The 25,853-nt window shown below is 45.3% G+C and overlaps 1 protein-coding gene across 5 annotated transcripts in view; it reads left to right on the plus strand.

The window, feature by feature from the left end:
- MDGA2 (MAM domain containing glycosylphosphatidylinositol anchor 2) overlaps positions 1–25,853 on the plus strand; it is a 691,558-nt gene that overhangs the window by 428,173 nt on the left and 237,532 nt on the right. For all 5 annotated transcript variants that reach the window (XR_012669127.1, XR_012669125.1, XR_012669126.1 and 2 more), the window contains one exon: positions 6,933–7,262. Coding sequence is in view for 1 of the 5 variants with exons in the window: in XM_048853669.2 (XP_048709626.1) it covers positions 6,933–7,262 (330 nt within the window). In the remaining 4 variants the exon portion in view is untranslated. The remainder of the gene's footprint in view (positions 1–6,932; positions 7,263–25,853) is intronic.

The raw sequence follows: 25,853 nt of genomic DNA on the forward strand, positions 1-25,853 counted from the left end.
AGCAGCTGGTCCCACTCCCTGCCCGGTCCCGGCTGCCAGGGTGAGCAGCTGAACATGGCCGGGGGAGGCATGGCGGGAAAAGGACAGAGCTCCCCCTTCCCCACAGGTAACTGGTGGGTCGGGAGATCACATTGCAGAGGACACAAATGGGGTGGTCAGCGTGTCTGTGACCCCAACTGAACCCTGTGCTGCTGCAGATTCACAGTGATTGGCACCTGAGCTGTATCAAACGTATGTCTGCTTGTGTTGCTATTACATTCCTGATTCCAGTGTAGACAGACCCTTCGATGGGCTGCGGATCAGCCCTTAGCCCTCTGCTCAGGGTTTCTGTGCAGGCCCTCCCTAAAAATAAACTCAGAAATATTTTCCACTTAGTGTGAGATAGTTGATAGACAGTCCTGGCCCTCCAAAAAAGGGAATAAGATTCTATTTCTCTCCCCCTTCTACAGAATTAGGGGTGTGTGTGTGTGAGAGAGAGAGAGAGAGAAATTATCAGACATCTAAAATGTTTCAGAGAGCTCAGACACTGGCCACTCCCCCGTGAAAACATTGTCTGTTGATCCTGCTGTCCCCAGGGTGGGTTCCATGTGGCTTTCCCCACCAGGCCTTGGCCTGTCTACACTTGGAGCTGTGGGGGGTGACTGCCGGCTCGAAGAGACAGACTCGCGCTAGTTCTGATCGAGCTTGTGGAATGGAATATAGCTGGGGCAGCACATGCGGTGGGACCGGCTAGCTGGCCCAAGAACATACTTGGAGTCTCTGACAGGCAAATACTCGGAGCTGCTAGACTACCCTGCGTTCTATTTTTAGCACGCTAACTCAATCGGAGCTAGCACGGGGTATGTCTCTTCCAGCTTGGAATCACATTCCTCGCTCAGTGTGGACAAACCCTTGGAGCACCTCAGCTGTTTCAAGAGCGCTCTCTAGCTGTCGCTATGTAAATAGCCAACAGATGGTGCTTGAGACGATGTAGCATAGTTCTGGATTTTGTAAGGCCAATAAAAGTTGATGGTGGACGTGGGCGCTGCATATTACACTTCTGGGCAGCTGGTTACGTCCACTCTTAGCACCAGCAGATGACTGTCTTGAACCATTCATAGATAATGAGACAAAGCAAAGTTGCACTCCAGCGTTGACAAAATGCTCACAGGCATGATCAACGTTCAAACAGAACCACTGCTGGTTGGGAACAGAGCTTGAACCCAAGTGGAGTCTGACTGTGCGTTCAAGGTTCAAATTAGTATTTTGCACGGTTCTGCGACTGAATATTGTCGTTGATGCAGGCTCCATACAATCACATATGCAAATACCAGCATGCACAAGGCCAAGCATTCCCCACTCCTCTGTGTCAGCTTAGGAGGCTGGCTGTGGCCAGTAAACCATTGTGTCAAAACTTGTGAATTGTGCAGCAGCTAATGCATGCAATTACTGTGTTTGATGCTATTCATATATCTCAAAATATACATTTGCAAGATATGAAACATTTTGGTGGATTAAAGGAGCATTTGGGGTTGATTGGGGTGGGGGAGATATGATATAACTGAACACAAAGAATGCAAATAAGCTTTAGTGGAGACACTTTCAGTGTATTTTATAACTTTGAAATGTAATTGTCTGCGAAAACTGTTGGGGGAGAGTGGAGAAGATTGTTTCCCTGGTTTCTATTTGATCACATCACAGTTTTGCAGGGTCTCTTCAGAGACAGACTGACAATTTCCTGAACAGGTTCTGAAGTGCACAGGGCAATTATGGACATTTGCCATATTTTCCAGCACTGTTTGTTGACTGTGTGCAGAAAACCTTGCCAGGACATAGATATTGTAAGCATTTCTCTAGGGCCCCAGCTCCCAGACTCACACGATTACATCCAGATCTAAGTTTTCTTTCTTTTTAAATATTGTGTCTAACCCTCAGGGCTGTGAAGAAAAGCTTGTCCTGAATGTAACTGATGTAGCGACAAAACAAAACAAGCAGAACACTCCTGGGCAGAACTCAGGGCACCGTGGTGTATATCAATATGCCTGCTCTTAGGTATGGGGGTCATTGGAAAGGATTTGAATCTGGGCCTGCTCAAAGAACAGGTGCTCTAGGAATGGACAAAGAACTGATATGTCGGGGTCATTGGTGCACGTAAACCCTGAGACATTATTGAAAATATAGCTAGAAATAAACTTTCAAGGGATAGGTGATACTTCAACTCCTAACAGATGGGGAAGGGGTGGGGTGCTCCTGAGAGGGGGCAGTGTATGGGCAGAAAATTTAAATGCTCTGAGGACCGTCAGAGGCTTCATCCAGCCTGTGGATCTCGGATTCTGCACCTCAGATCTTGGAGTCGGCTTTTGATTCCTGGCTCTACAGAAGGCCAACCAGCCTGTGGAGAAATCCCCTGAATCTAGCTCAGTGCAGCAAGAGTCGGGATATTGGCACAGAGACTGAGCGCTTCAGTGCTGTTCACTGCCCCAGCTGCTCTTCCAGTCATTGTAACTGAATCTTCCATGGGAGTCGTGCAGCCTTGGGAAACCTGCCTTCAGCTGCCTGTGAATCTCCTCTCAGGGGAATGTTTGCAAGTGTGGAGGGAGAATCTTCACAAGTTAATACTGATGATGAGCATTAGCTTGCCCGGGGAAGAAAGCATTTAGTGAATCCCTAGGCTTTCCCTCTGTGAGGGTATGTGTCCTGATCCTTCCAGCTATAATAGGAACTGGGCTGGGCAGATGCAAGCCAAAAGGTCTGCAATGAAGCAGAGAGGGAAATACAGTAGATGAGATTAGAGATAACACTGTTCTCCTTATTCTTATGAAGTTTCTTGTTCAACACTAGAAGAAAGTGACCCTTTCTGTGATTCTTTACCAGGGGAACCTGGCAACCTCCTAAAAACCAGCACCCAGGAGGGGCACCGTCTCTTGGGAGAGTGAGGACGTTTTTGTGGGCAAGGAAGGTGTGGCTGCCTGAAGGGTGTCAATTTATTTGGACAGTTGTCCCTCAAAAATGTTTAGAACATGGAAAGCTTTGATTATTGCTCCTGGAACTTTTACAACCTGAATGTGTGACTAGAACGGCCCTATGTAACCAGCGAATGTAATAGGAAAGGAATGAGCTCGGAGGTAAATAATCGATTTCCAGCTGCTAATCGTGGAACTGAACTGTGTCCCCCTGCAATTGAGTGAGGTTAGGGAGCCATGGATGTTGATTGGCTAACAATGGTACGTAATGCTTTAGGGCTATGATTATAAAACCAAAATTGTTCCTCTCGTGTTGGCAGTGGCAATGCAGGTTTTGTGAGGCTCCTGGAGAATACGACCAGAGAGAGAGAGGCATTCTTGTTAACCAGGTGTAAAATGGGGAGTCCTTGGTGCTGTGAGCGATGGCTGTGATGCTTGCTGAGAGGCTAGGAAAGTGGGATGGCGTGTGAAGGGAGAGCCTCGTGTGTGGAGAGCAGAAGGGAGAGGAGGAGGGGAATGGCACAGAAGCTTTCACTAGGTCCGATTTTATGGGATCTATAGGCTCCTGTACTTCCTAACAAGAAATACAGTGTTTCAGCACCCTGTTTCTGTGCCTGTGAATCTCCTTTGGGAAAATGATTTGGCTAAGGTGGGTGTTGTACAGGAACCCCTGGGCCTACCTGACAGAAAACTACTTCTGTCATTACAGTGGTTTTAGAAATACAGGGTTTGCCGTAGCCGGTCAGAACATTGTCTGGTCACGTCCAATACCCTGTCGCTGGTTGTTGCTAATACCTGATGCTTCCTCAGAAGTAAAAATAAGACAGCAAACAAAACCGTACCTCACTTGCTGGGAGCCAACTGTGCAATGTAGTTCATGGGCAATGAAAGGAGTGTTCCTGACCCATAAGGCTTATGGCCTGAAGCCTGAGACTCCCTTTCTCCTTAGCTTACAGTTGCTCTTATGGTTTTAGCCAAAATGAGGAATGGATGAGATTTAAAGCTTTCGTTTCAACTTTGCTATCCACTTGCTGGGAAAGAGAAATGGCTAAAACTCACTGTGTGCAGGCAAGGGGAAAAATGATTCAGAATTGAAACCAGCTTGGTGATTTTACTACTAAACAGAGCTGACTGAATTATTCCTTACATCATTTATTTAACTTTTCCCCCCTCTGTTTGCAAAGTGTGAGTGTATTTGTTACATCCATGTATTTGTGGGAAATGTATTTGAACAAATTGCAGCTGCTGACTACAAATGTTCACTTTGAGAATTTTCCATTTCTTTATTTGTTGGGTTGGGTTGGACAGCTAAGTCACATGGGCCGGTTTCTGCTTCCTATGCGGTTGATTGCAACTTTTAAACAGTGTAGCAAATGATGAATAACGACTAGCATATTGTGACATGAATTTTTTCATACTAAAATTCATGAAACTTTCAAGATTCAGAAATACTTTATTAGAAACCTAGCAGCCATCCATATACCTCAACAATGAAGTACCCGAGTTTCCAATAACCTTTTGTGTTCTCCAACCTGTGCTACAAGCAAATCAATTCTTTCATTCTCTAATTAAGATGGTTATGCTATTTCACCAGCCCAAGTTTGTTACTGTGTCTCTGTGTGTCTATTGTCTGTGTGTTTGTCCATCTCTCTCTGTTTGTGGGCTGCTATCCAGATTTTGAAAGATTTTTAGATTTGTGGGTAGAGGATGAAAAGAGAAAAAAACAGATAAAAAATACAATTAAAATATTATCAATGAAGTGTCAAGCAGTTTTATTCCAAGAGTTACTGAGCTAACAGTGAGTCTGAATTAGCATTTTCAACACTTCATAAACAGCTGACGATGGATGCTCTCCTAGCTTGCTTTGTACCTCATAAGTTCATTTCAATTTCATCTTGTTACACTTTCTGTATATGAGCAAACTGTTTATTACCCAAAGTATGAGTATCCTGACAAGAAAATTTTCAGTACACAGCCTTTACCATTTGTAACAATGTCACACTTCATTTGCTGTAAGCATCTAAATACATGAGGCCAGACAGGGGAATGCTGCTGTGTGTCCTAATTTCACCCCAGAATGCTCCATGCATGAATCACTGTATGAGCAGTTGCAGGAATAAGGGGGCGGGACAGACAAAGGAACTTTCCACTACGCTAAAAAGTCACATAATGCAGCAGAAATGTCAGATTTAAATTGTCTTCCAGTTTTTGTGTTTAGCCTGAATATTTGTTTATAAAATTTCCAACTGGTGTTTTCCTTGTGGGGCTTTTCAGTTTGACACAGAATATATAGAGAAATATATTCTGAGAGAGAGAGATTATACAAGTAGCATTTACATGCAGTATATCAGAAGTTATACATATTTAAAGAGCTTAATGGTTGACTGTGGGACAGCTTCCAAAAATTAGCATCATACCAGCTGCTTTGCTAATTCAAATTGCCATAGTTTCAGGATAGTTTTAGGTTAGTTTTAAACAAAAATATTGAAAACAAATGTCTGAAGTATGCCATCAAGTTGCTTTTTATGGCAAATTGCTGAATTTGTGTTAGTGACTCTCATCGGTTGAAGATTGTCCTAGCTCAAGAGAGTGTCATGGGGTAGCAGTTAGCATTCTTGGCTGGGACCTCGATCACCTGAGTTCTGATACTGGTTCTGATACTGTCTCCTTAAGCCCTCACTTAATTTCTTTACCTCAGGTTCTTCCTCTGTAAAACTGGGACCGTACTTCCCCTAGTTGGCTGGAGGGTTGAGGATTAATATTAATTAATTCTTGTCCTAGTGAACTGAAGAAAATAACTTTATTATTAATTTAAAAACCTCAAAAACCTGTTGATGCTTGTGGCAAGCTCTGTCACTGCAATTTCTGGTTAACATTCTGTCCCCAGCTGTGTGCGCGCATGTTGGCCTCACTTCACTTCGACAGGCGCTGCCCCACCGGGGATAGGCAGCCTCGCTTCATCCCTAGGAAGGGCATGCTGTGTTTGTATAACACTGACAGACCCCGGGCGCTGGTGGGCGGGATCGAACCTGGGACCTCTGGAGCTTAGGGCATGAGCCTCTACCACATGAGCTAAATGCCCGCTGGCTGTTAGCCAAGGCTGTAGAGCAGACTCATTAATTCTCTCTAAGTGGTCTCTGTGCCGCTAGATGGGACAGACCACCGCACCCAGAAGGTGTGTGGGTTACATTTGCACAGCCTCTCTTGGGGAATACACTGGGGAAGGGTAGCTTTAAATTTAAATTGCTTTAAATTGCAACTTCAGAACAGACCGACTAAGGGAGGCTGCTCAGACGATGCATCCATGCTCCAGGTGTGCTCCTTACCTGGCCACTTCCAGGACTGCAGTTGCTGGCAGTGGGATCCCCACTGAGACAAGCCTTTGGAGGCTGCAGCCTGTGAGCACTGGTAGGAGGAGGGGTGAATCCAGCCCACTAATGGGGGGAAGAGCCGCATGTGCGAACCTCAGGAAGGATTTTAGCCTAGGAGTTTGTTTGCTTTTTCCCATGGGCTGTTCCACAGAGCTGTCCCTGACCGCAGACAGATTTGAGATGACACTGCTAATCATTCCAGTGATATTAGATTGATCTCTGTGTTTTGTTATCTTCAGGCACTCTGATAGGACAGTGGGGGGGGGGGATCTACCTAGAACAACACACAGTCAACACTGCGGAATCTTGAACTATTTTTATTACCCTTCAATTGCCAGCAGCTCAGCCAGGTTTATTTACTGTGTCTATTCCTTGTTTGCATGACAATAGCGGTGAGAGCTTTAGCAATGCATATGTATGCCGTGGCTATGACGCTAATTAAGGACCCGATCCAGCTAACGTTTAAGCCATGTGTTTGACTTTACGCACGTGAGTAGTTTACTGTGACTTCAGTGGGACCATTGATGTGCACGGGCGTAAGGGTTTGCAGAATTGTGGGTCTCGGGTGGCAAGAGCTGTATCATATTAGACTAACTGTGGGCATATTTTTATATTTTAGCCTTAAAAAAAGGCCGGTTTTGGATCACACCTGACCCCTATCACAAAGACGACAACATCCAGATTGGGCGTGAGGTGAAAATCTCCTGCCAGGTGGAAGCTGTTCCTTCTGAGGAGCTCACATTCAGTTGGTTTAAAAACGGACGCCCATTGCGTAGCTCAGAAAGGATGGTCATCACCCAGACTGACCCTGATGTTTCCCCTGGCACCACCAACCTGGACATCATCGACTTGAAATTCACTGACTTTGGAACGTACACCTGCGTGGCATCCCTGAAAGGCGGTGGTATATCCGATATCAGCATTGATGTCAACATATCCAGCAGTACAGGTAAGGCTGCTCCCTTCGACTTTGGCTTTACAAGTTAAAGGTCCAATATTGGCTCTTCCTCAGTGCGCGTGCAAGAGAAGAGGAGCAAACCTAGCAGGCTTCCCCATCACTTGGACTCATGGTTTCCAGAGTGTGGTGCTCCTATGAACAGAAGGCAGAAGGTTGGCTGGGTGGCAGATGATGCTCTGTTCCCCAAAGGAAGGTCGTGCAGCTGCTTGCATCTAGTAGTAGACATTGGGTGTGGGGCAGGCAGCTGTGTTTTAATGAGTATGTAAGGGAATACTGGGGCTCATGCTGCTCCCAGTTGGCAGAATCCCATAGGCATCCATTGTGGTTTAGGTACTCAATGCATGCTCATTTCTGTGTCTTACTAAAAAGTCTCTCTCTCTGCTGGCAATTGTCTCAGCTAAGAGTATCTTCCAATGCGTATGGAGTGCGTGTGTTTCTCTCTGAACAGATGGATGGCTTGTAACTCATGTGAACACATATTCATGAATATTGCAGTTTCTTGCATTTTTTTACCAGTGGCTGATTTTAGTGACTGACGCAGCCCCCCTTGTTACTGCAGCCACAGAACAACAAAAATCCTTAGATTAGTATGGAATGCTTTCTGGTAGAGTCAGTTACTTTCTGCATTTGTTACCCATGATTGGGTTTTTATAAATTAAAAAGGTTTTCTCCCCCCGGTATGTCAAATCAAATATGAATAGAGCAAAACTGACTGTCTCCTTTCTCTCGTGAGTTTGAAAAAAAACAGCAAAGGCCCTTCAACCAGGTCCAAATGAAAGCTGCTTTATACTTTTTTATAATCTAGAAAATATATTTTGTAATAGAAAATATTCTTTCTGCCATCACTAGAAAAAAAAAGGATTGCTATTCAGTTTTTCCAGTACAAATGAATGTATGTTTTCAGATAAGTTAAAATCGCAAATTTGTGTTAAAGTACACAGGCAAAGCATGTCAGTGTTTTGTGCCTTATAGCTCCTGTCTTTGATATGATACATGGCTACAGCTTTCATCAGGTTATGCTAACTGTCGTAGACCCATAGACTTAAAGGCCAGAAGGGACTGTTGTGATCATCCAGTCTGACCTCCTGCACATTGCTAGCCACAAAACCTTGCGCACCCACTCCAGTGTTAGGCCCATAACCTCTGGCTAAATTACCGAAATCCTCAAGTCTTGGTTGAATGACTTCAAATTGCAGAGAATCCACCATTTACTCTAGTTCAAATCAGCAAATGACCCTGCCCCACACTGCAGAGGAAGGCGAATACTCCCTGCCTTTGTCTTTGTCAATCTGACATGGGGGAGAATTCCTTCCCAACCCTAAATATGGTGATCAGTTAGACCCTGAGCATATGGGTGAGATCCACCAGCCAGACATCTGGGAAAGAATTCTCTATAGTAACTCAAAGCCCTCCCCATCTGGCATCCCATCTCCAGCCATTGGAGATATTTGGAATAGCTGTCGTTGATGGGCCACATGCCATTGTAGGCAGGCTCATCAGATCATCCCCTCCCTAAACTTAGGGAGCTCGGTCTTGAAACAAGTTAGGTATTTGGCCCCCACTGTTCCCCTATACGCTGATCTGAGTTATGTCATGAATGTCACACAGGCCATTGGAGTAAGCCAGCAAAGAACACACATACCACATTTTGCAGCAGAGTAAGGAGATATTATGGAACAGCCTCATTCTGACCCTGCCACGCGCACAGAAACATGCTGCCCAGTTTCTAAAAGGCTTATTAAATTTCACTAAAGTAGAAGGTTAGTTTTTTCCATAAAAAAGAAAAGGAGGACTTGTGGCACCTTAGAGACTAACAAATTTATTTGAGCATAAGCTTTCGTGGGCTACAGCTCACTTCATCGGATGCCTAGAATGGAACATATAGTAAGAAGATACATATATACATACAGAGAACATGAAAAGGTGGAAGTAGCCATCCCAACTGAAAGAGACTAATTAATTAAGATGAGCTATAGCTATGAGATGATAATAGCTCATCTTAATTAATTAGCCTCTTACATTTGGGATGGCTACTTCCACCTTTTCATATTCTCTGTATGTATATATGTATCTTCTTACTATATGTTCCATTCTATGCTTCCAATGAAGTGAGCTGTAGCCCACGAAAGCTTATGCTCAAATAAATTTGTTAGTCTCTAAGGTGCCACAAGTCCTCCTGTTCTTTTTGCAGATACAGACTAACATGGCTGCTCACTCTGAAACCAGTTTTTCCATAGAGTCTCCTATTTGTCTTTTGTCACAGCAGTAATACTTGGCATTGACAACATCACCTTTTGTCACGCTCTAAACGCTCTTTTGAGTCAAGTGTGATAAACGCTGTCTTGCATAGCTCTCCTCCTCATTGTCAGACTCCTTCTTTATATTTAGAGCCATAATGCTGCCCTCTGTCCTCGGTAACATGCCATGGATATCAGGAGGAGCTGTTTGAGCTGATCTATGGGGGTGGTGTTTTAAATGTTAAGAGAACAGGGACAGAAAGAGGCTGTGTAAGCAGGAATGACCCAATGCCTTTTGCTGACCGGGGTGGAAAACATTTTTGGGAGCACCTCCCTGCCGTAGGGTGGACCAGGAAAAAAAGCCAGCCAGTCAGCAGAGAGAAAAACAAAATGGCCGAGTGGCACAATGGGGCGGTGCCCCTTGAAAGCTGGTGCCCACGGCAACTGCCCTGCTCCCTGCCCTAGTGGACATAACATGGGAAGCCCCTTTTAAAATGTTAGCCCCATAAATCAGTTTTGAAATGCATGGGTAGGACCTGAGTCATGTGTGACTTCTTAAAATGTTTCCGTAGCTCTTGGCCGTTGAAAGTGCAATAGGAGGAAAGTTCTGAATAATAGGAAGGAGAGGAAGGATGGTCTGGTGGCTAGGGGACCAGACCAGGACGTGGGAGGCCTGGATTCCATTCCCTGTTCTGTCACAGCTGTTTTCTGTATGACTTTGGGCAGGCAAACCATTTAATCTCCCCTACATGTAAAATGGGCCTAATAGCACTTCCCTGCCTCCCAGTGAATTTCTGAGTGTATATATACATTTAATGATTGTGAAGTGGTCAGATCCTCTGGAGGCCTTGTCCAGGTAGCTGAAATTCGTCTGGCTCTGACAAAGACGTGGAAGATTCATCTCCCCCCCCCCCCCCCCCCACCGCACGGAAAAATTCCACCCACTCCTCTACAACCATCATACCCTGCAATCAGTGTTCCATTTGGGGTTTGTTTCACACGTGATCTGTAGGAGCCATGGCCCTCATCCTGCATTTAGATCCATCCGATCAGGAGCTTCCACCCATGTGAGTCTGATTGTAGAATCAGGGGGCACAGGAGTATGTGATTAGTACTCATGCAGTTGGTTTTATTATCTATCATACCTAGCAAAACACCGTTCAACTATACAGGCATCGTAGGGTCCTCGGTGCAGAACACCCCATTCTACGTTTTCATTATTCAAAGACCTCCTCCCCCCATCAGGTTCCCTCTTTAGCCAAAATCTTATGCCAAGTGAAACCTGAAACTACTTGTTTTTTGTAAAAGCCCCTTAAAACAGATGCCCTGAAGCTTCCCAGGCTCTTTGGTGTAGCACGACTGACATACTGTAACAATGTAATGAGGGTGAGGAGAGGATCTAAAGAGGGCAAAGTCTACTGGCCACACTGACTCCTTGTTGGTCTGAATGACTGACGAGGCGGCGAGTTTATCTGAATAATGCATAGGAATTCCAAGCCCTAGGTCAGGAAGTCCTGGAAGCAATATAAGGAGGAGGAGCTTGACTTGCCTTTATCAATCCGTCATTTCTCTTATTCTGAACGGATACATCCATCAGGAAAGAAAAATCCACTCGCTTTCATCTTTCAGTCAATAGGCTGTGTCAACCAGGCCCCAAAAGAAGGCCTCATATACCAGGGCTAGCCACCAGCATCATGGGACAGTCTCTCCACATGGAATAACTCCCATCCATTCCAGGTGATGGATTGATTGATGCCTGTTCCATCAGAAATATGTTCCTCACCTCCTGACTGTCACAGAGTTGCTGGGAGATCTCACCAGACTCCGTTACAGCCATCTGTGGAAACTACTTGGTGGCTTGATTGTCCATCATCTTGTCCTGGTCCACCACAGGCCTCATCTAACATACCACAGAAACAGCACCAACCAAGCTAGAAAAGCAACTGGCTACAACCTAGTTGACCCTGCTCAAGTTCTGTTTCAGAGGCTTAAATAGGCCCGTGCTGGTTAGAGTGAGCAGATCATTGCCCCTCAGGTAGATGATAGTGAAAATCTGGATGGCCACCACAGAGTCAACTCATTTTGTTTGAAGGGCATGAGCCAGGCCTAGCTCATGCCCCTGGTTTCCTCTCCATGCAATTACCCTAAAGTCCATGAAAAACCTGCACTGAAATTTATAACTTTTGCTGGTCGTGTGCTTGTGGCCCGGTATCCAGAGATCCACACTCAGGGAGTCAGGGGCTTGCCATGCAGTGAGCCAGCAGGACAATAGATCAGAAAGGTGAAGACAGGAAACCTGCCACCCATTTGAGAAGCTGAGGTGCATTGTCAGAGGGGAACGGCAGGGGTGGTTCTATCACTCTTCCAGGAATAAGAAGGAGGGCAGAAACAGGTAACACCTGAAGCAACCAGATCACCTCAGTACAAACAGACCAAACCGTGCAAACAGCTGCTGTAGGTTATCAGCTGTCCCAAGTCCACTTTGAAGGACCGCAGACAAATTGAAAAACTCATAGGAGTCTGGTCAGACTGCTCCCCTGCAGCACATCCCCTCACCGTGATTGCCATGTGGCTGACCCTGAAAGCCTTGCAGCTGGGGATGGAGAAGATGGCCTGGAACACCAGCTCTCCAACTTCAGAGGCGATGGGCAAGGGGACAATGTGTCCCTGACTGAGTGCTTGGCACTTGTCCCAGAATCCATTCTGGCACTGGCCTGGAAACTGTTCACAGGGATCAGATCAACAGGACAATATGACGGGGAGGTATAGGTCAGTGGTTTGAGCATTGGCCTGCTAAACCCAGGGTTGTAAGTTCAATCCTTGAGGGGGCCATTTAGGGATCTGGGGCAAAAATTGGGGATTGGTCCTGCTTTGAGCAGGGGGTTGGACTAGATGACCTCCTGAGGTCCCTTCCAACCCTGATATTCTATGGCCAAGGGAGAAGAAGTGAGACGTGTTTGCCAACGGAGCAGTGACGAGGGCATTAAATCACTCTGCATGTTTCTAGCGAGCAGGAAGGCAGTCGGGCAAGCTTGTGAGATCTGAAAAGCAGAGAGACACCAATCTGAGCCCCATTCTCCCGAGGAGCTCACTCCCCACCTGGCCCTGTGAGCAGCTTGCTACCCCCCACCAACCCAGCCCCAGCAGGAGTTTGCTCTTTTCCCCACCGCTGGCCCCGGCAGGAACTCCCTCTACCCTCCCCTGCTGGTTCTGGTCCTGGGAGGAGCTCACTCTTCCCCCCAACCCCGGTAGAAGCTCACTCTTCCCTGCCTCTGCGACCCTGGGACCGGAGAAGTTCTGTGCCCCGATGATTATTGGGAGGTCCATGCCCCTGTCTGGGGTGATAAGGTGGTGATAGCCAGTTCAAAAGAACATTCTCAGTCCCTCCAGGGTAATCATAGAATCATAGAATATCAGGGTTGGAAGGGACCTCAGGAGGTCATCTAGTCCAACCCCCTGCTCAAAGCAGGACCAATCCCCAACTAAATCATCCCAGCCAGGGCTTTGTCAAGCCTGACCTTAAAAACTTCTAAGGAAGGAGATTCCACCACCTCCCTAGGTAATGCATTCCAGTGTTTCACCACCCTCATAGTGAAAAAGTTTTTCCTAATATCCAACTTAAACTTCCCCCGCTGCAACTTGAGACCATTACTCCTTGTTCTGTCATCAGCTACCACTGAGAACAGTCTAGCTCCATTCTCTTTGGAACCCCCTTTCAGGTAGTTGAAAGCAGCTATCAAATCCCCCCTCACCCTTCTCTTCCGCAGACTAAACAATCCCAGTTCCCTCAGCCTCTCCTCATAAGTCATGTGTTCCAGTCCCCAAATAATTTTTGTTGCCCTCCGCTGGATTCTTTCCAATTTTTCCACATCCTTCTTGTAGTGTGGGGCCCAAAACTAGACACAGTACTCCAGATGAGGCCTCACTAATGTCGAATAGAGGGGAATGATCCACAGTGACCTTAGGCTTATCTGTTAGGACAGCCGCCCAGGATATTAAGGGAGAATTTTTCTCCCACTTTGACACCAGTAGTTATTCCATGTCCCTGCCCCTTAGAGGAGTCTAAGAAACAGTTGGGAGGAAGATGAGGAGAAGGAAGGTCTGCTGTAAACTACACACACAGCCAAATGCGACAGGGAGTTTCTGCCAGAGTTATGCTTAAGCCTTGAATCTAGAAGAATGCTGTCAACAAGTCTCAGAAGGGGAACAAGAAGCATCCTTGGCCATCACAAACCTTCAGAAGGCTGCAGCAAATCCGGAAGACCGGGAGAAGGGGGACCCTTGTCTCAGACCTTGATCTCAGCATTGGAAGGGAACTGCCAGGTTGGGTCTGATTCTGAGTGACATCAGAAGGGCTTTGGCCCCAGGGATCCACTCTCTCAGATTCCTCCTCTCAGACTGTAAACTCTGAATTCATCTAGGCCTGGACCACTGCACCCAGGGCTGTCCTCCCTCCGCTTTTCTGCCAGTGGTGGGCAGCTGTATGTTGTACTCAGTGCTCCAGCAGAACCCGCCGGCTGCCACAGGGATGCATTGATTTTTACACCCCCTAGCTGGCCTTCCCATGCCTCCTCCATGGCCAGTGCTGCCTCCTTTCTTGGGCTGTGTTGGCCCTGCAGGACCCCAGTAGGTGAGAGGCCAGGGCTGCCTTTCACCATTTTCCACCTTTGCCAGAAGCTAGCATAGACACTGGGGGTTCTCTGGTCCCCCATCTAGACCAGCTGAGGAAGGGAGTTAGTAACATCTGTCTGATAGAGAGAGGAGAGATCTCTGAACACTCAAAGGATCTAGCAGGATGTTTAGGGCTGGCTATTATTACATTTGGAAAACAGGTTCTCACTGTTGCACTTGCCAGCCTTCTGGAACAGTATCAAGGTGTGAGGGACAAGAAAAAAACATCAAAGGAATTACACAAGTGCTGCCCATCTCAGAGGGAAAAGCTGTAAAACAGGGTAACAGTAGTTGTCAAAACTCTGGCATGTCACCCAAGACCAGAGAGAGAAGGCAGGATGCACAGTCAACGGAACAAGTTTCACATGAAGACTTTTCTCCCCTTCCCCTGTGGTGCTCACTCGTGTCCATATTGGTGTCCATCCTTGGTTCATCTTTTGACCATGTGATTGGGTCCTAAACTCTCTCTAGCGCTTTTCCTCAGTAGATCTCAAAGAAGGTTGGTATCATTATCCCCATTTTACAGATGGGGAAACTGAGGCCCAGAGAGATTAAGTGACTGGCCAAAGGTCACACAGCAGGTCAGTGGCAGAGATGGGAATAGATCCGTGGTCTCCTGAGTCCCAGTCTAGTGCTCTATGCACTGGGCCACAGACTTACAGACAAAACAATCAGTGATTCAGATACTTGGAGTGCTAATTTCTATCTTCATGTTTATTTATCACAAAGGCAGTGAAGACAGAGCCTATGAGCAACAGCCTCACACACCTGAGCTTTCGATGTAGTGTAGCATGCACTCCAGCTGTACAGTTTAGCAGTGCTCATCTTACTAACTGGGACAGGAGTGAAGTGGAAAGAGAGAGAAGATTGTTAGCTGGCAAATGCAATGTTGGGGCCTGATGGATGCATGTGGGAGAATGGCATTCTGTGCACTCATGCGTAGCCTCTCTAGCAGAAAGTTACCAGTGCATTATCTTTACTTGCTATAGGATCATCTGGAAGAGTAATAGAATAGTAATAGAATAAATCAGAAGCATCATTCAGATGACCATACCTGTCAGCTTTTCATAATTTCTGCAGGCAGTGATGTATTATGTCAGTACTTAGGTTCACTGTCCCGTAACATGCAAGACAAAGAGAAAGAGGGAGGAAAAAATACCATTCAGAACCAGTCTTCCTTAACGGCTTAAAAGACATGTCTATTTGTATGACTTCATCACCCAATTAGGGAAAGCTGAAAGTGTTTCAATCTGAATTTGAAGGTCATTAGTGATTCATCAAGATTCATAACTGCTGTGATAGAGATGAACATAAGGTCCATGCACAAACACATTTTCCAAGTGCCAGAACTGAGCATCGATCAGCTATCTATCAGCTATCTATCAGCTATCTGACTCTGGGTATGATCCTTCATTCCTTACTCCGGCAGGATTCCCACTGCTGCCGAAAGGGGAGGACGCAAAACCTCACATGCTGCATTGCGAGGAAGGGAAGTTTGCTGAAGCTAACTTTCATGGGATGTGCTGTAGCAGCCTCCCACCAATCAGAAACGGATAACAGTACCAGGGGACATGACACATTTCCAGAGCCTATAGAATTCCATTTGTGCATCAGGAGTGAATTTCATTGGATGTTTGTGAAATTAAAGACCCTCCCTTTCTGCAGGACAAGTGTAGTTTTAAAGGTTCAGTGGTAATGCGCTCGAGCCATTACCTTTCCAGATCTGTGTGCTCCCAAACCGTTTAGACTTCCAAATCTGATTCTGATGCAAATTAAACAGATGACCCAAATCTCCTAAGAAACACTCCTGACCTGAGCAGTGCTTTAATGTGGCTGCAGAGTCGCGGCACGAGCGCTGGGAGGGCGCTCTGCTGGTGCTCTGTCTACACTGGCACGTTACAGTGCTGAAACCTGCATCACTCCGGGGAATGTTTCTTCACACTCCTGAGCGGGAAAGGTGCAGCGCTGTAAAGTGCAGTGTAGACAAGCCCTTACTAAGTTCAAGATATACCATGTCTACTGCTTCCTCCCTGTCCACAAGGCTTGATACCCTGTCAAAGAAATCTATTAGGTTGGTTTGACACGATTTGTTCTTGACAAATCCATGCTGACTGTTAGAATAATAGAATATCAGGGTTGGAAGGGACTTCAGGAGGTCATCTAGTCCAACCCCCTGCTCAAAGCAGGGCCAATCCCCAACTAAATCATCCCAGCCAGGGCTTTGACCTTAAAAACTTCAAATGAAGGAGATTCCACCACCTCCCTAGGTAACGTGTTCCAGTGTTTCACCACCCTCCTAGTGAAAAAGTTTTTCCTAATATCCAACCTAAACCTCCCCCACTGCAACTTGAGACCATTACTCCTCATTCTGTCATCTGCTACCACTGAGAACAGTCTAGCTCCATTCTCTTTGGAACCCCCTTTCAGGTAGTTGAAAGCAGCTATCAAATTCCCCCTCATTCTTCTCTTCCGCAGACTAAACAATCCCAGTTCCCTCAGCCTCTCCTCATAAGTCATGTGTTCCAGTCCCCTAATCATTTTTGTTGCCCTTCGCTGGACTCTCTCCAATTTCTCCACATCCTTCTTGTAGTGTGGGGCCCAAAACTGGACACAGTACTCCAGATGAGGCCTCACCAATGCCGAATAGAGGAGAATGATCAGATCACGTCCCTCGATCTGCTGGCAATGCCCCTGTTACTTATCACCTTATTATCTTCTAGGTGTTTGCAAATTGATTGCTTAATTATTTGCTCAATTATCTTTCCAGGTACTGAGGTTAAGGTGAGTGGTCTGTATTTCCCTGGGTTGTCCTTATTTCCTGTTTTATAGATTGGCACATAGGTGGAGTTTGGGGATGCAAGGGGGTGTTGCCCTCCCCCACTCCCCTGGCCCCCCAAACTACAAGCCTCAGGCAGGCAGCCTGAGTGTGCAGTTTTCAGAGTAACAGCCGTGTTAGTCTGTATTTGCAAAAAGAAAAGGAGTACATGTGGCACCTTAGAGACTAACCAATTTATTTGAGCATAAGCTTTTTGAGTGTGCAGTGTAATGAGTTCTGCAGAGGAGACGGGAGACGTGCTGTTCCCAGCTCGTGCCCCTGGGGCAGGGAGTCAGAATTTTGTTTATAAACAGAGTGATTAACGGGTGTTTAAGGTTAGGAAACATTCTAACAGCCCTTTCTTAAGTTAAATGATCTGTTCCAAGTTTGGTGAACTACAAAAAGTAAGTAGCCTAAATGATGGAAAGCAACTGTTGATTTTCTATAATTGTTTCAATTGTTGTATTGAAGAGGTGGTAAGAAGTTACTAATATCCTTCTTTGAGAAGATAACTGACTTTTTAGACAAAAGAAATGCAGCAGATCTAATCTACTTGGATTTCAGGAAGGCACCTGATACAGTTCCACAAGAGAAATTATTAGTTAAATTGGAGAAGATGAGGATTAATATTAGAACTGAGAGGTGGATAAGGAACTGGCTAAAGGAGAGCCTACAACAAGTCATACTGAAAGATGAACTCTCAGGCTAGAGGGAGGTTACTAGTGGAGTTCCTCAGGGATCAGTCTTGGGACCAATCTCATTTAACATTTTTATTACTGACCTTGGCACAAAAAGTGGGAGTGTGCTAATAAAATATGAAGATGGCACAAAGTTGGGAGGTATTGCCAATACGGAAGAGGACTGGAATATACAAGAAGATCTGGATGACCTTGTAATAGAAGTAATAGAAAATGGATGATACTTAATAGAACAAAATGCAAGATCATGCATTCAGAGACTAACAGCAAGAATTTTTGCTATAAGCTGGGGACTTATTAGTTGGAAGTGACAGAGGTGGAGAAAGACCTGGGTGTATTGGTTGATCACAGGATGACTATGAGCGGTCAATGTGGTGCGGCAGTGAAAAAAGGCTAATACAGTCCTAGGATCATCAGGTGAGATATTTCCAATAGAGACAGAGAAGTGTTATTACCATCATACAAGGCAATGGTGAGACCTCATCTGGAATGTTGTGTGCAATGCTGGTCTCCCATTTTTAAGAAAGATGAATTCAAACTGGAACAGGTGAAGAGGAGGCTACTAGGATGACCCAAGAAATGGAGAATCTACCTTATCAGTGGAGACTCAAAGAGCTTGGCTTGTTTAGCTGAACCAAAAGAAGGCTGAGGGGAGCTATGATTGCTCTCTATAAATGCATCAGAGGGATAAGTACCAGGGAGGGAGAGGAGTTATTTAAGTTAAGTGGCAATGAAGTGAGGCTGACCAGTCTGTAGTTCCCTGGGTTCTCTTTCTTCCCTTTTTAAAATATGGGCACTATATTTTCCTTTTTCCAATTGTCTGGGACCTCTCACAAAAGTGTTTACAGAATTCATACTACACGGTACCAACATATTTACAAAAATCTTCTCTCTGATGCTCCACACCCACACACAGCACAATCTCACATAATATTTCATCCCCGCTCTTGAATCATAGAATATCAGGGTTGGAAGGGACCTCAGGAGGTCATCTAGTCCAACCCCCTGCTCAAAGCAGGACCAATCCCAGAACAAATGGATATAAACTGGCCATCAACAAGTTTAGACTTGAAATTAGGCAATGGTTTCTAACCACCAGAGGACTGAAGTTCTGGAGCCACCTTCCACAGGGAGCAGTGGGGGCATAAAAAACTAACTGGCTTCAAGACTGAGCTTGATAAATTTATGGAGGGGATGGTATGACAGGACTGCCTAAAATGCCATGTGGCCCATCGGCGATTGACTGTAGCAAAAATCCCCAGTGCTAGATGGGGACACTAGACGTGGAGGACTCTGAGTTACTACAGAGAATTCTTTCCCAGGTATCTGCCTGGTGTGTCTTACCCACATGCCCAGGGAAGAGTATAAAAATATTGCTCGGGCATGTAGGAATGATATCAGGAGGGCCAAATCGCACCTGGAGCTGCAGCTAGTGAGAGATGTCAAGAGTAACAAGAAGGGTTTCTTCAGGTATGTTAGCAACAAGAAGAAAGCCAAGGAAAGTGTGGGCCCCTTACTGAATGAGGGAGGCAACCTAGTGACAGAGGATGTGGAAAAAGCTAATGTACTCAATGCTTTTTTTGCCTCTGTCTTCACGAACAAGGTCAGCTCCCAGACTGCTGCGCTGGGCATCACAAAATGGGGAAGAGATGGCCAGCCCTCTGTGGAGATAGAGGTTGTTAGGGACTATTTAGAAAAGCTGGACGTGCACAAGTCCATGGGGCCGGACGAGTTGCATCCGAGAGTGCTGAAGGAACTGGCGGCTGTGATTGCAGAGCCATTGGCCATTATCTTTGAAAACTCGTGGCGAACCGGGGAAGTCCCGAATGACTGGAAAAAGGCTAATGTAGTGCCAATCTTTAAAAAAGGGAAGAAGGAGGATCCTGGGAACTACAGGCCAGTCAGCCTCACTTCAGTCCCTGGAAAAATCATGGAGCAGGTCCTCAAAGAATCAATCCTGAAGCACTTGCATGAGAGGAAAGTGATCAGGAACAGCCAGCATGGATTCACCAAGGGAAGGTCATGCCTGACTAATCTAATCGCCTTTTATGATGAGATTACTGGTTCTGTGGATGAAGGGAAAGCAGTGGATGTATTGTTTCTTGACTTTAGCAAAGCTTTTGACACGGTCTCCCACAGTATTCTTGTCAGTAAGTTAAGGAAGTATGGGCTGGATGAATGCACTACAAGGTGGGTAGAAAGCTGGCTAGATTGTCGGGCTCAACGGGTAGTGATCAATGGCTCCATGTCTAGTTGGCAGCCGGTATCAAGTGGAGTGCCCCAAGGGTCGGTCCTGGGACCGGTTTTGTTCAATATCTTCATAAATGATCTGGAGGATGGTGTGGATTGCACTCTCAGCAAATTTGCGGATGATACTAAACTGGGAGGAGTGGTAGATACGCTGGAGGGGAGGGATAGGATACAGAAGGACCTAGACAAATTGGAGGATTGGGCCAAAAGAAATCTGATGAGGTTCAATAAGGATAAGTGCAGGGTCCTGCACTTAGGATGGAAGAATCCAATGCACCGCTACAGACTAGGGACCGAATGGCTAGGCAGCAGTTCTGCGGAAAAGGACCTAGGGGTGACAGTGGACGAGAAGCTGGATATGAGTCAGCAGTGTGCCCTTGTTGCCAAGAAGGCCAATGGCATTTTGGGATGTATAAGTAGGGGCATAGCGAGCAGATGGAGGGATGTGATCGTTCCCCTCTATTCGACATTGGTGAGGCCTCATCCTGAGTACTGTGTCCAGTTTTGGGCCCCACACTTCAAGAAGGATGTGGATAAATTGGAGAGAGTCCAGCGAAGGGCAACAAAAATGATTAGGGGTTATGACTTATGAGGAGAGGCTGAGGGAGCTGGGATTGTTTAGCCTGCAGAAGAGAAGAATGAGGGGGGATTTGATAGCTGCTTTCAACTACCTGAAAGGGGGTTCCAAAGAGGATGGCTCTAGACTGTTCTCAATGGTAGCAGATGACAGAACGAGGAGTAATGGTCTCAAGTTGCAGTGGGGGAGGTTTAGATTGGATATTAGGAAAAACTTTTTCACTAAGAGGGTGGTGAAACACTGGAATGCGTTACCTAGGGAGGTGGTGGAATCTCCTTCCTTAGAGGTTTTTAAGGTCAGGCTTGACAAAGCCCTGGCTGGGATGATTTAACTGGGAATTGGTCCTGCTTCGAGCAGGGGGCTGGACTAGATGACCTTCAGGGGTCCCTTCCAACCCTGATATTCTATGATTCTATGATCTAACTGATCACCATATTTGGGGTTGGGAAGGAATTTTCCCCTGGGTCAGGTTGGCAGAGACCTGGAATTTTTTTGCCTTCCTCTGCAGCATGGGTCATGGGTCACTTGCAGGTTTAAACTAGTGTAAATAGTGAATTCTCTGTAATTTGAAGTCCTAACACCATGATTTGAGGACTTCAGTAACTCAGCTAGAGGTTAGGGGTCTATTACAGGAGTGAGTGGGTGAATTTCTGTGGCCTGCGATGTGCAGGAGGTCAGATCCATGATCATGATGGTCCATTTTGACATTAGTAAGAGTATCTGAGTAAGAATATACATTACAATTTTAAACCTAACTAGTGTCCCTTAAGTGACTTGCTACAAGGTGTCAGAACATGTTAGTATTAAGAGTTGAGTGGGTCTAATATTTATTTAATTTTCTTTCTTGATATAGGAATTAGATACAGTGTTCCTGTCAGATAATTTCTAAGTTATTATCTGGAAAAAAAAACAACAACCAACCAACCAACCAACAAACTTAGCGATTCCCCTGGAATCACAAATAAAGCCCCCCGACACACACACCCCGAAATGGCACCTCTTTGACAGGCATGGAATTTTGCCCCCCACATGCGTCCCCACTGGCATGACTGGAACTGCTCCGCCTCCCCAAACAGAAGTCAAACTATGCCTATAACAGTCATAACACAAGAACTAGGGGCCACCCAATGAAATTAATAGGCAGTGCATTTAAAACAAACAAAAGGAAGTACTTCTTCACCCAACACACAGTGAACCTGTGGAACTCCTTGCCTGAGAATGTTATGAAGGCCAAGAGTATAACACGGTTCAAAAAAGAACTAGATAAATTCATGAAGGATAGGTCCATCAATGACTACTAGCCAGGTTGGGCAGGGTTCATGCCCCATACTCTGTTTGCCAGAAGCTGGGAATGGGCGACAGGGGATGGATCTCTTGATGATTCCCTGTTCTGTTCATTCGCTCTGGGGCACCTGGAATTGGCCACTGTCGGAAGACAGGATATCGGGCTAGATGGACCTTTGGTCTGACCCAGTATGGCCATTCTTATGGATTGGCACTATACTTGCCCTTTTCCAGTCCTCTGGAATCTCTCCCATCTTCCATGACTTTTCAAAGATAACCACTAATGGTTCAGATATCTCCTCGGTCAGCTCCTTGAGTATTCTAGGATTTATTTCATCACGTCCTGGTGACTTGAACACAACAAATTTGTCTTGTTCTTTCCTTATTTTAGCCTCTGATCTTACCTCATTTTCACTGGCACTCGCTATGTTAGACATCCAATCACTACTAACCTTTTTTGGGGAAAAATCAAAACCAAACCAAAACATCTGTCACCTGTGGTTTGTTCTCTCTCATCCTCTTAGGAGGAGAATTGTTCATGCAACATAGTGTATTGCTTTGGCAGGGTTTTGCTTTTAAATGCCCGTGATGCTGTGTGTTTCCATTAGAGAAGGCAGGAGAAATGCACTTTGTACTTGGAGCAGAATTTAGTGAGGTTTCTGGTAGTCCCTAGTTCCTGGGGGAGTTGGTTCCACAGCCTTGATGAATCCGCTGGTGAGAAAGCGCTCTTTCCTATACAGGTGAGCTTTGCTCGTTTGGGACAAAGTCCCATTTTTCCAGAGGAGTGAAGTTGTTCATTCCAGAATTTTAGGCGAACTTTTTGAATATGCTCAACCCGGGCCATTGGACATCTTGAAGATAAGGGCCCATCTTGCAATGGTCAAAAAGAGTGTGCACAGACTCAAGTCCCTGGCTGTGAAAACAGCAGGCTTGGTCAGCTGGTGTGCAGCTGGACATGGCTTTGCCTCACTGCTGCTGTAGAAGCTGAAGCAGAAATATCCTCTTAGGAAACATCCTAGTTCTGCAGCCGTGAAACCCAGGAATAGAGCACAATGTGGATGGGACTACGGGTCCAGTGTTGGCCTGATCAGAATCCATTGGTGTCACTCCTTTTGATGGGACTCTAGAATGAGTCATATTTTCCATACCAACACATTACTGTGAACTGGCAGAGTAACTCAAAAATTACAAGAATGTATTAGTAGAACGTCAAGGCACAAATCTTCCTTGTGATGATCTGATCTTTAAGCTGATCAATTATCTACTAAAGAATTTGCTAATTAAACCTCATTTGCTTATTAGAACTTGGGGCCCTGATCTATTGATGAAGCATTCTGTTTGCTGGTCGTCTCATTCTGCCTTTGACAACACATGAAAGAATTATCTTCATTTTAGTTCAAATTGTTTATTAAAACCACAGTAGTGTCTATTTCCATGATGACAAAGAGCATTCTTTGGTATAATTAGTTGTATAATTAAGACATTTGTAAGCCACAAGCATTGTCCAACAGTGATCATTTATAAGCAGTCTACCAATGTCAAATGGGTTCTGGTGGAAACAAATGACTTATTTATTACTGGAGTAAATTGATTTTTGGAGACATCATCCTTTGAACGGTTTATCATTGCAAGCAATAGGTTCATGAAGCGAAAAAGAAATTGTGGGTTGCTTTAAAATGTTTTTCTTTTATAATTACTTGATATCGAATGTATACAGGAGTTTTATTCTTTATTTGTGGACTCATCTGCCCCTTATACGACACGTTACAACACGGTTTGTGTGGTGAGGTGTCTCCCTGCCTTTGTGTTACTGCACAAGGTGGTGATGATGAGCTGCTATCACAGCAGATCTCACTGATCCACATCTTCTCTGAATCTGATGTCCTCCTTGGTCTTATAGCTCTTCCCAACTGTGTTTGCACACCAAAGCCTGACTGCAACACAACTTGATGGGAGCAGAGAACTCCATCCCTGACCTTGAATGAAACTGGCATGGGAGTGTAGGTTCTACAATCTCTTTATCTGTGTACACCTTTGCTTTGAGGATAAGGGGCTCTCTTCTCCATGGAGTGGCTGCATGAAATTACCCAGGCAGCAGCCATTCTAATTTTTAAAAAGTAGTAAAAATAGAGATAATGGAATTAAAAGAAAATAAATAGCTTGACACCTCTAGATTTACACTTTTCTTAAGCTAAACTACATAAGACCTTCTCAGCTTACTTCCCGAGAAGAAGAAAGGAAAAGTGAATGAAAGGTTCAAAAGTTTACATCTTTTGAAAGCAATCCCTTTCGACAGGACTGGCAGTCTCACTAGCTGTCCAGATACCAACTCTTCTTCTGCCCATTCTCAAGATGCCAGCTAAATCCCCTTCCTAGTTTCCCCAAACAGTTGTTTGAAGACAAACACACAGTATGGGTTGGTAAACAATTTCACTCTCCTTCCAGGAAATGGTCCATTAAGAAAGAGAAGGTCCCTAATGATGATTAATGGCTGCCTTACTAAAGCTTAATGAGGTAGCTCTGAGGCTGCCTTTCACAGACCATCTTGGATAGCTGTCGCCAGTTTCAGCCAGGCCTCTTGTTAACCCTCTTCCCAAAGCAGCTTTTTCGTCTTTGCCATGAACTATGCATCTGTCACAAAGCTGCCTGTGGCAGGAGATGCACTTTAAGGGTCCAGAACATCACCTTTGACCTTTGTAGAAATTGGAGAAAGCAAAGCCCTAAATAAGGGGGCTTCTTATCTCCCTGACACAGCAATGTAGTTCCCTTCAATGTCCTTTAGTGCCTTGAGCACTATAGTTTTAAATGACGCAAGTGAAGGGCTTCCGTCCATTATCTTGGCTGATTAACTCAGTCTAATCTCAGTGTGGGATTATTTCTTGATGCACAGACATTCCTTTGCCTGACTTGGTCCATCCTTACTGGTTCAATTGCCATTGGCCCACTCTACACAGCCCGGTCCCTTCTTGGTGTTTCCATGCGCCAAATACTTGTGAACTTTATCCCTCTCTCCCAGAGCCACAACCTCTCTCTCTCCTAATTAGGTTATCCACTCGTTGCAAATGGTCTTCCTATATGTCTGCAGAGCATCGTGCACACCTGTGGAGATGTGTAAGTAATAACCCTCTGCCACCTCCATATCTGGGCTGTCACTAATTCCTGAGCATTTATTCGGCAACATCTCAGAATGCCATCCTTTATTATCCCTCCAAACCGCTAAAACCCACATCCTGGACCGGTAATATTTTACCATGAGCGCAACAGCCTTGTTCTTTGAAGTCTCCTTGTCTCTCGCCTTCTCTGTCCTCCAACTGTCCATTCAAAATGCTGCTGTAAATCAAGTAGTGGCTTGAAACTCATGTCCCTGGATGCTATCGGTGAAGTGTGCATACTAACAGGTTTCAGAGTAGCAGCTGTGTTAGTCTGTATCTGCAAAAAGAAAAGGAGGACTTGTGGCACCTTAGAGACTAACAAATTTATTTGAGCACAAGCTTATGCGCAAATAAATTTGTTAGTGTCTAAAGTGCCACAAGTCCTCCTTTTTTTGTGTGTGCATACTAGATACTTAAGACTGAGGTCAAGTAATTTGCACACTGTTTTGATTCCATTCATGCCCTCTCCAAATCTTTCCATTGGCATCCTCTTGATAACTGCATCGAACACTAGCTTCTTGTCCTTGCCATCAGCACCCTGTGTAACTTGCCTCCTGTATCCATATTTGCTCCCATTAATGACAGTTGTGGTATCATCTAGAGACCCTAATCAGGGATCAGCATGTCATTATGCTGGGTGCTGTACAAAACCATCACAAAAAATGATGTCCCAGCCCTATTGATCTCAAAATCTAAGATCTCTTGGCTAAATTTCTGTATGCTTTTGCATAACCTTCTTGGCTATCATCGCCCAGCTAAATGTTCATGTATTTTGTTTTCTTCCACTTTGTTCTGGCCTCCTTAAATTAAATACTTCAGCCACCTTTCGAATACTCACTAAACAGACCACAAACGAAGAAGGGTAAGACTAGTTATCAACGGTTCAGTGTCATACTGG

Source organism: Caretta caretta, chromosome 6 (genome assembly GCF_965140235.1).
Source record: "Caretta caretta isolate rCarCar2 chromosome 6, rCarCar1.hap1, whole genome shotgun sequence".
NCBI classification, from domain to species: domain Eukaryota; kingdom Metazoa; phylum Chordata; order Testudines; family Cheloniidae; genus Caretta; species Caretta caretta.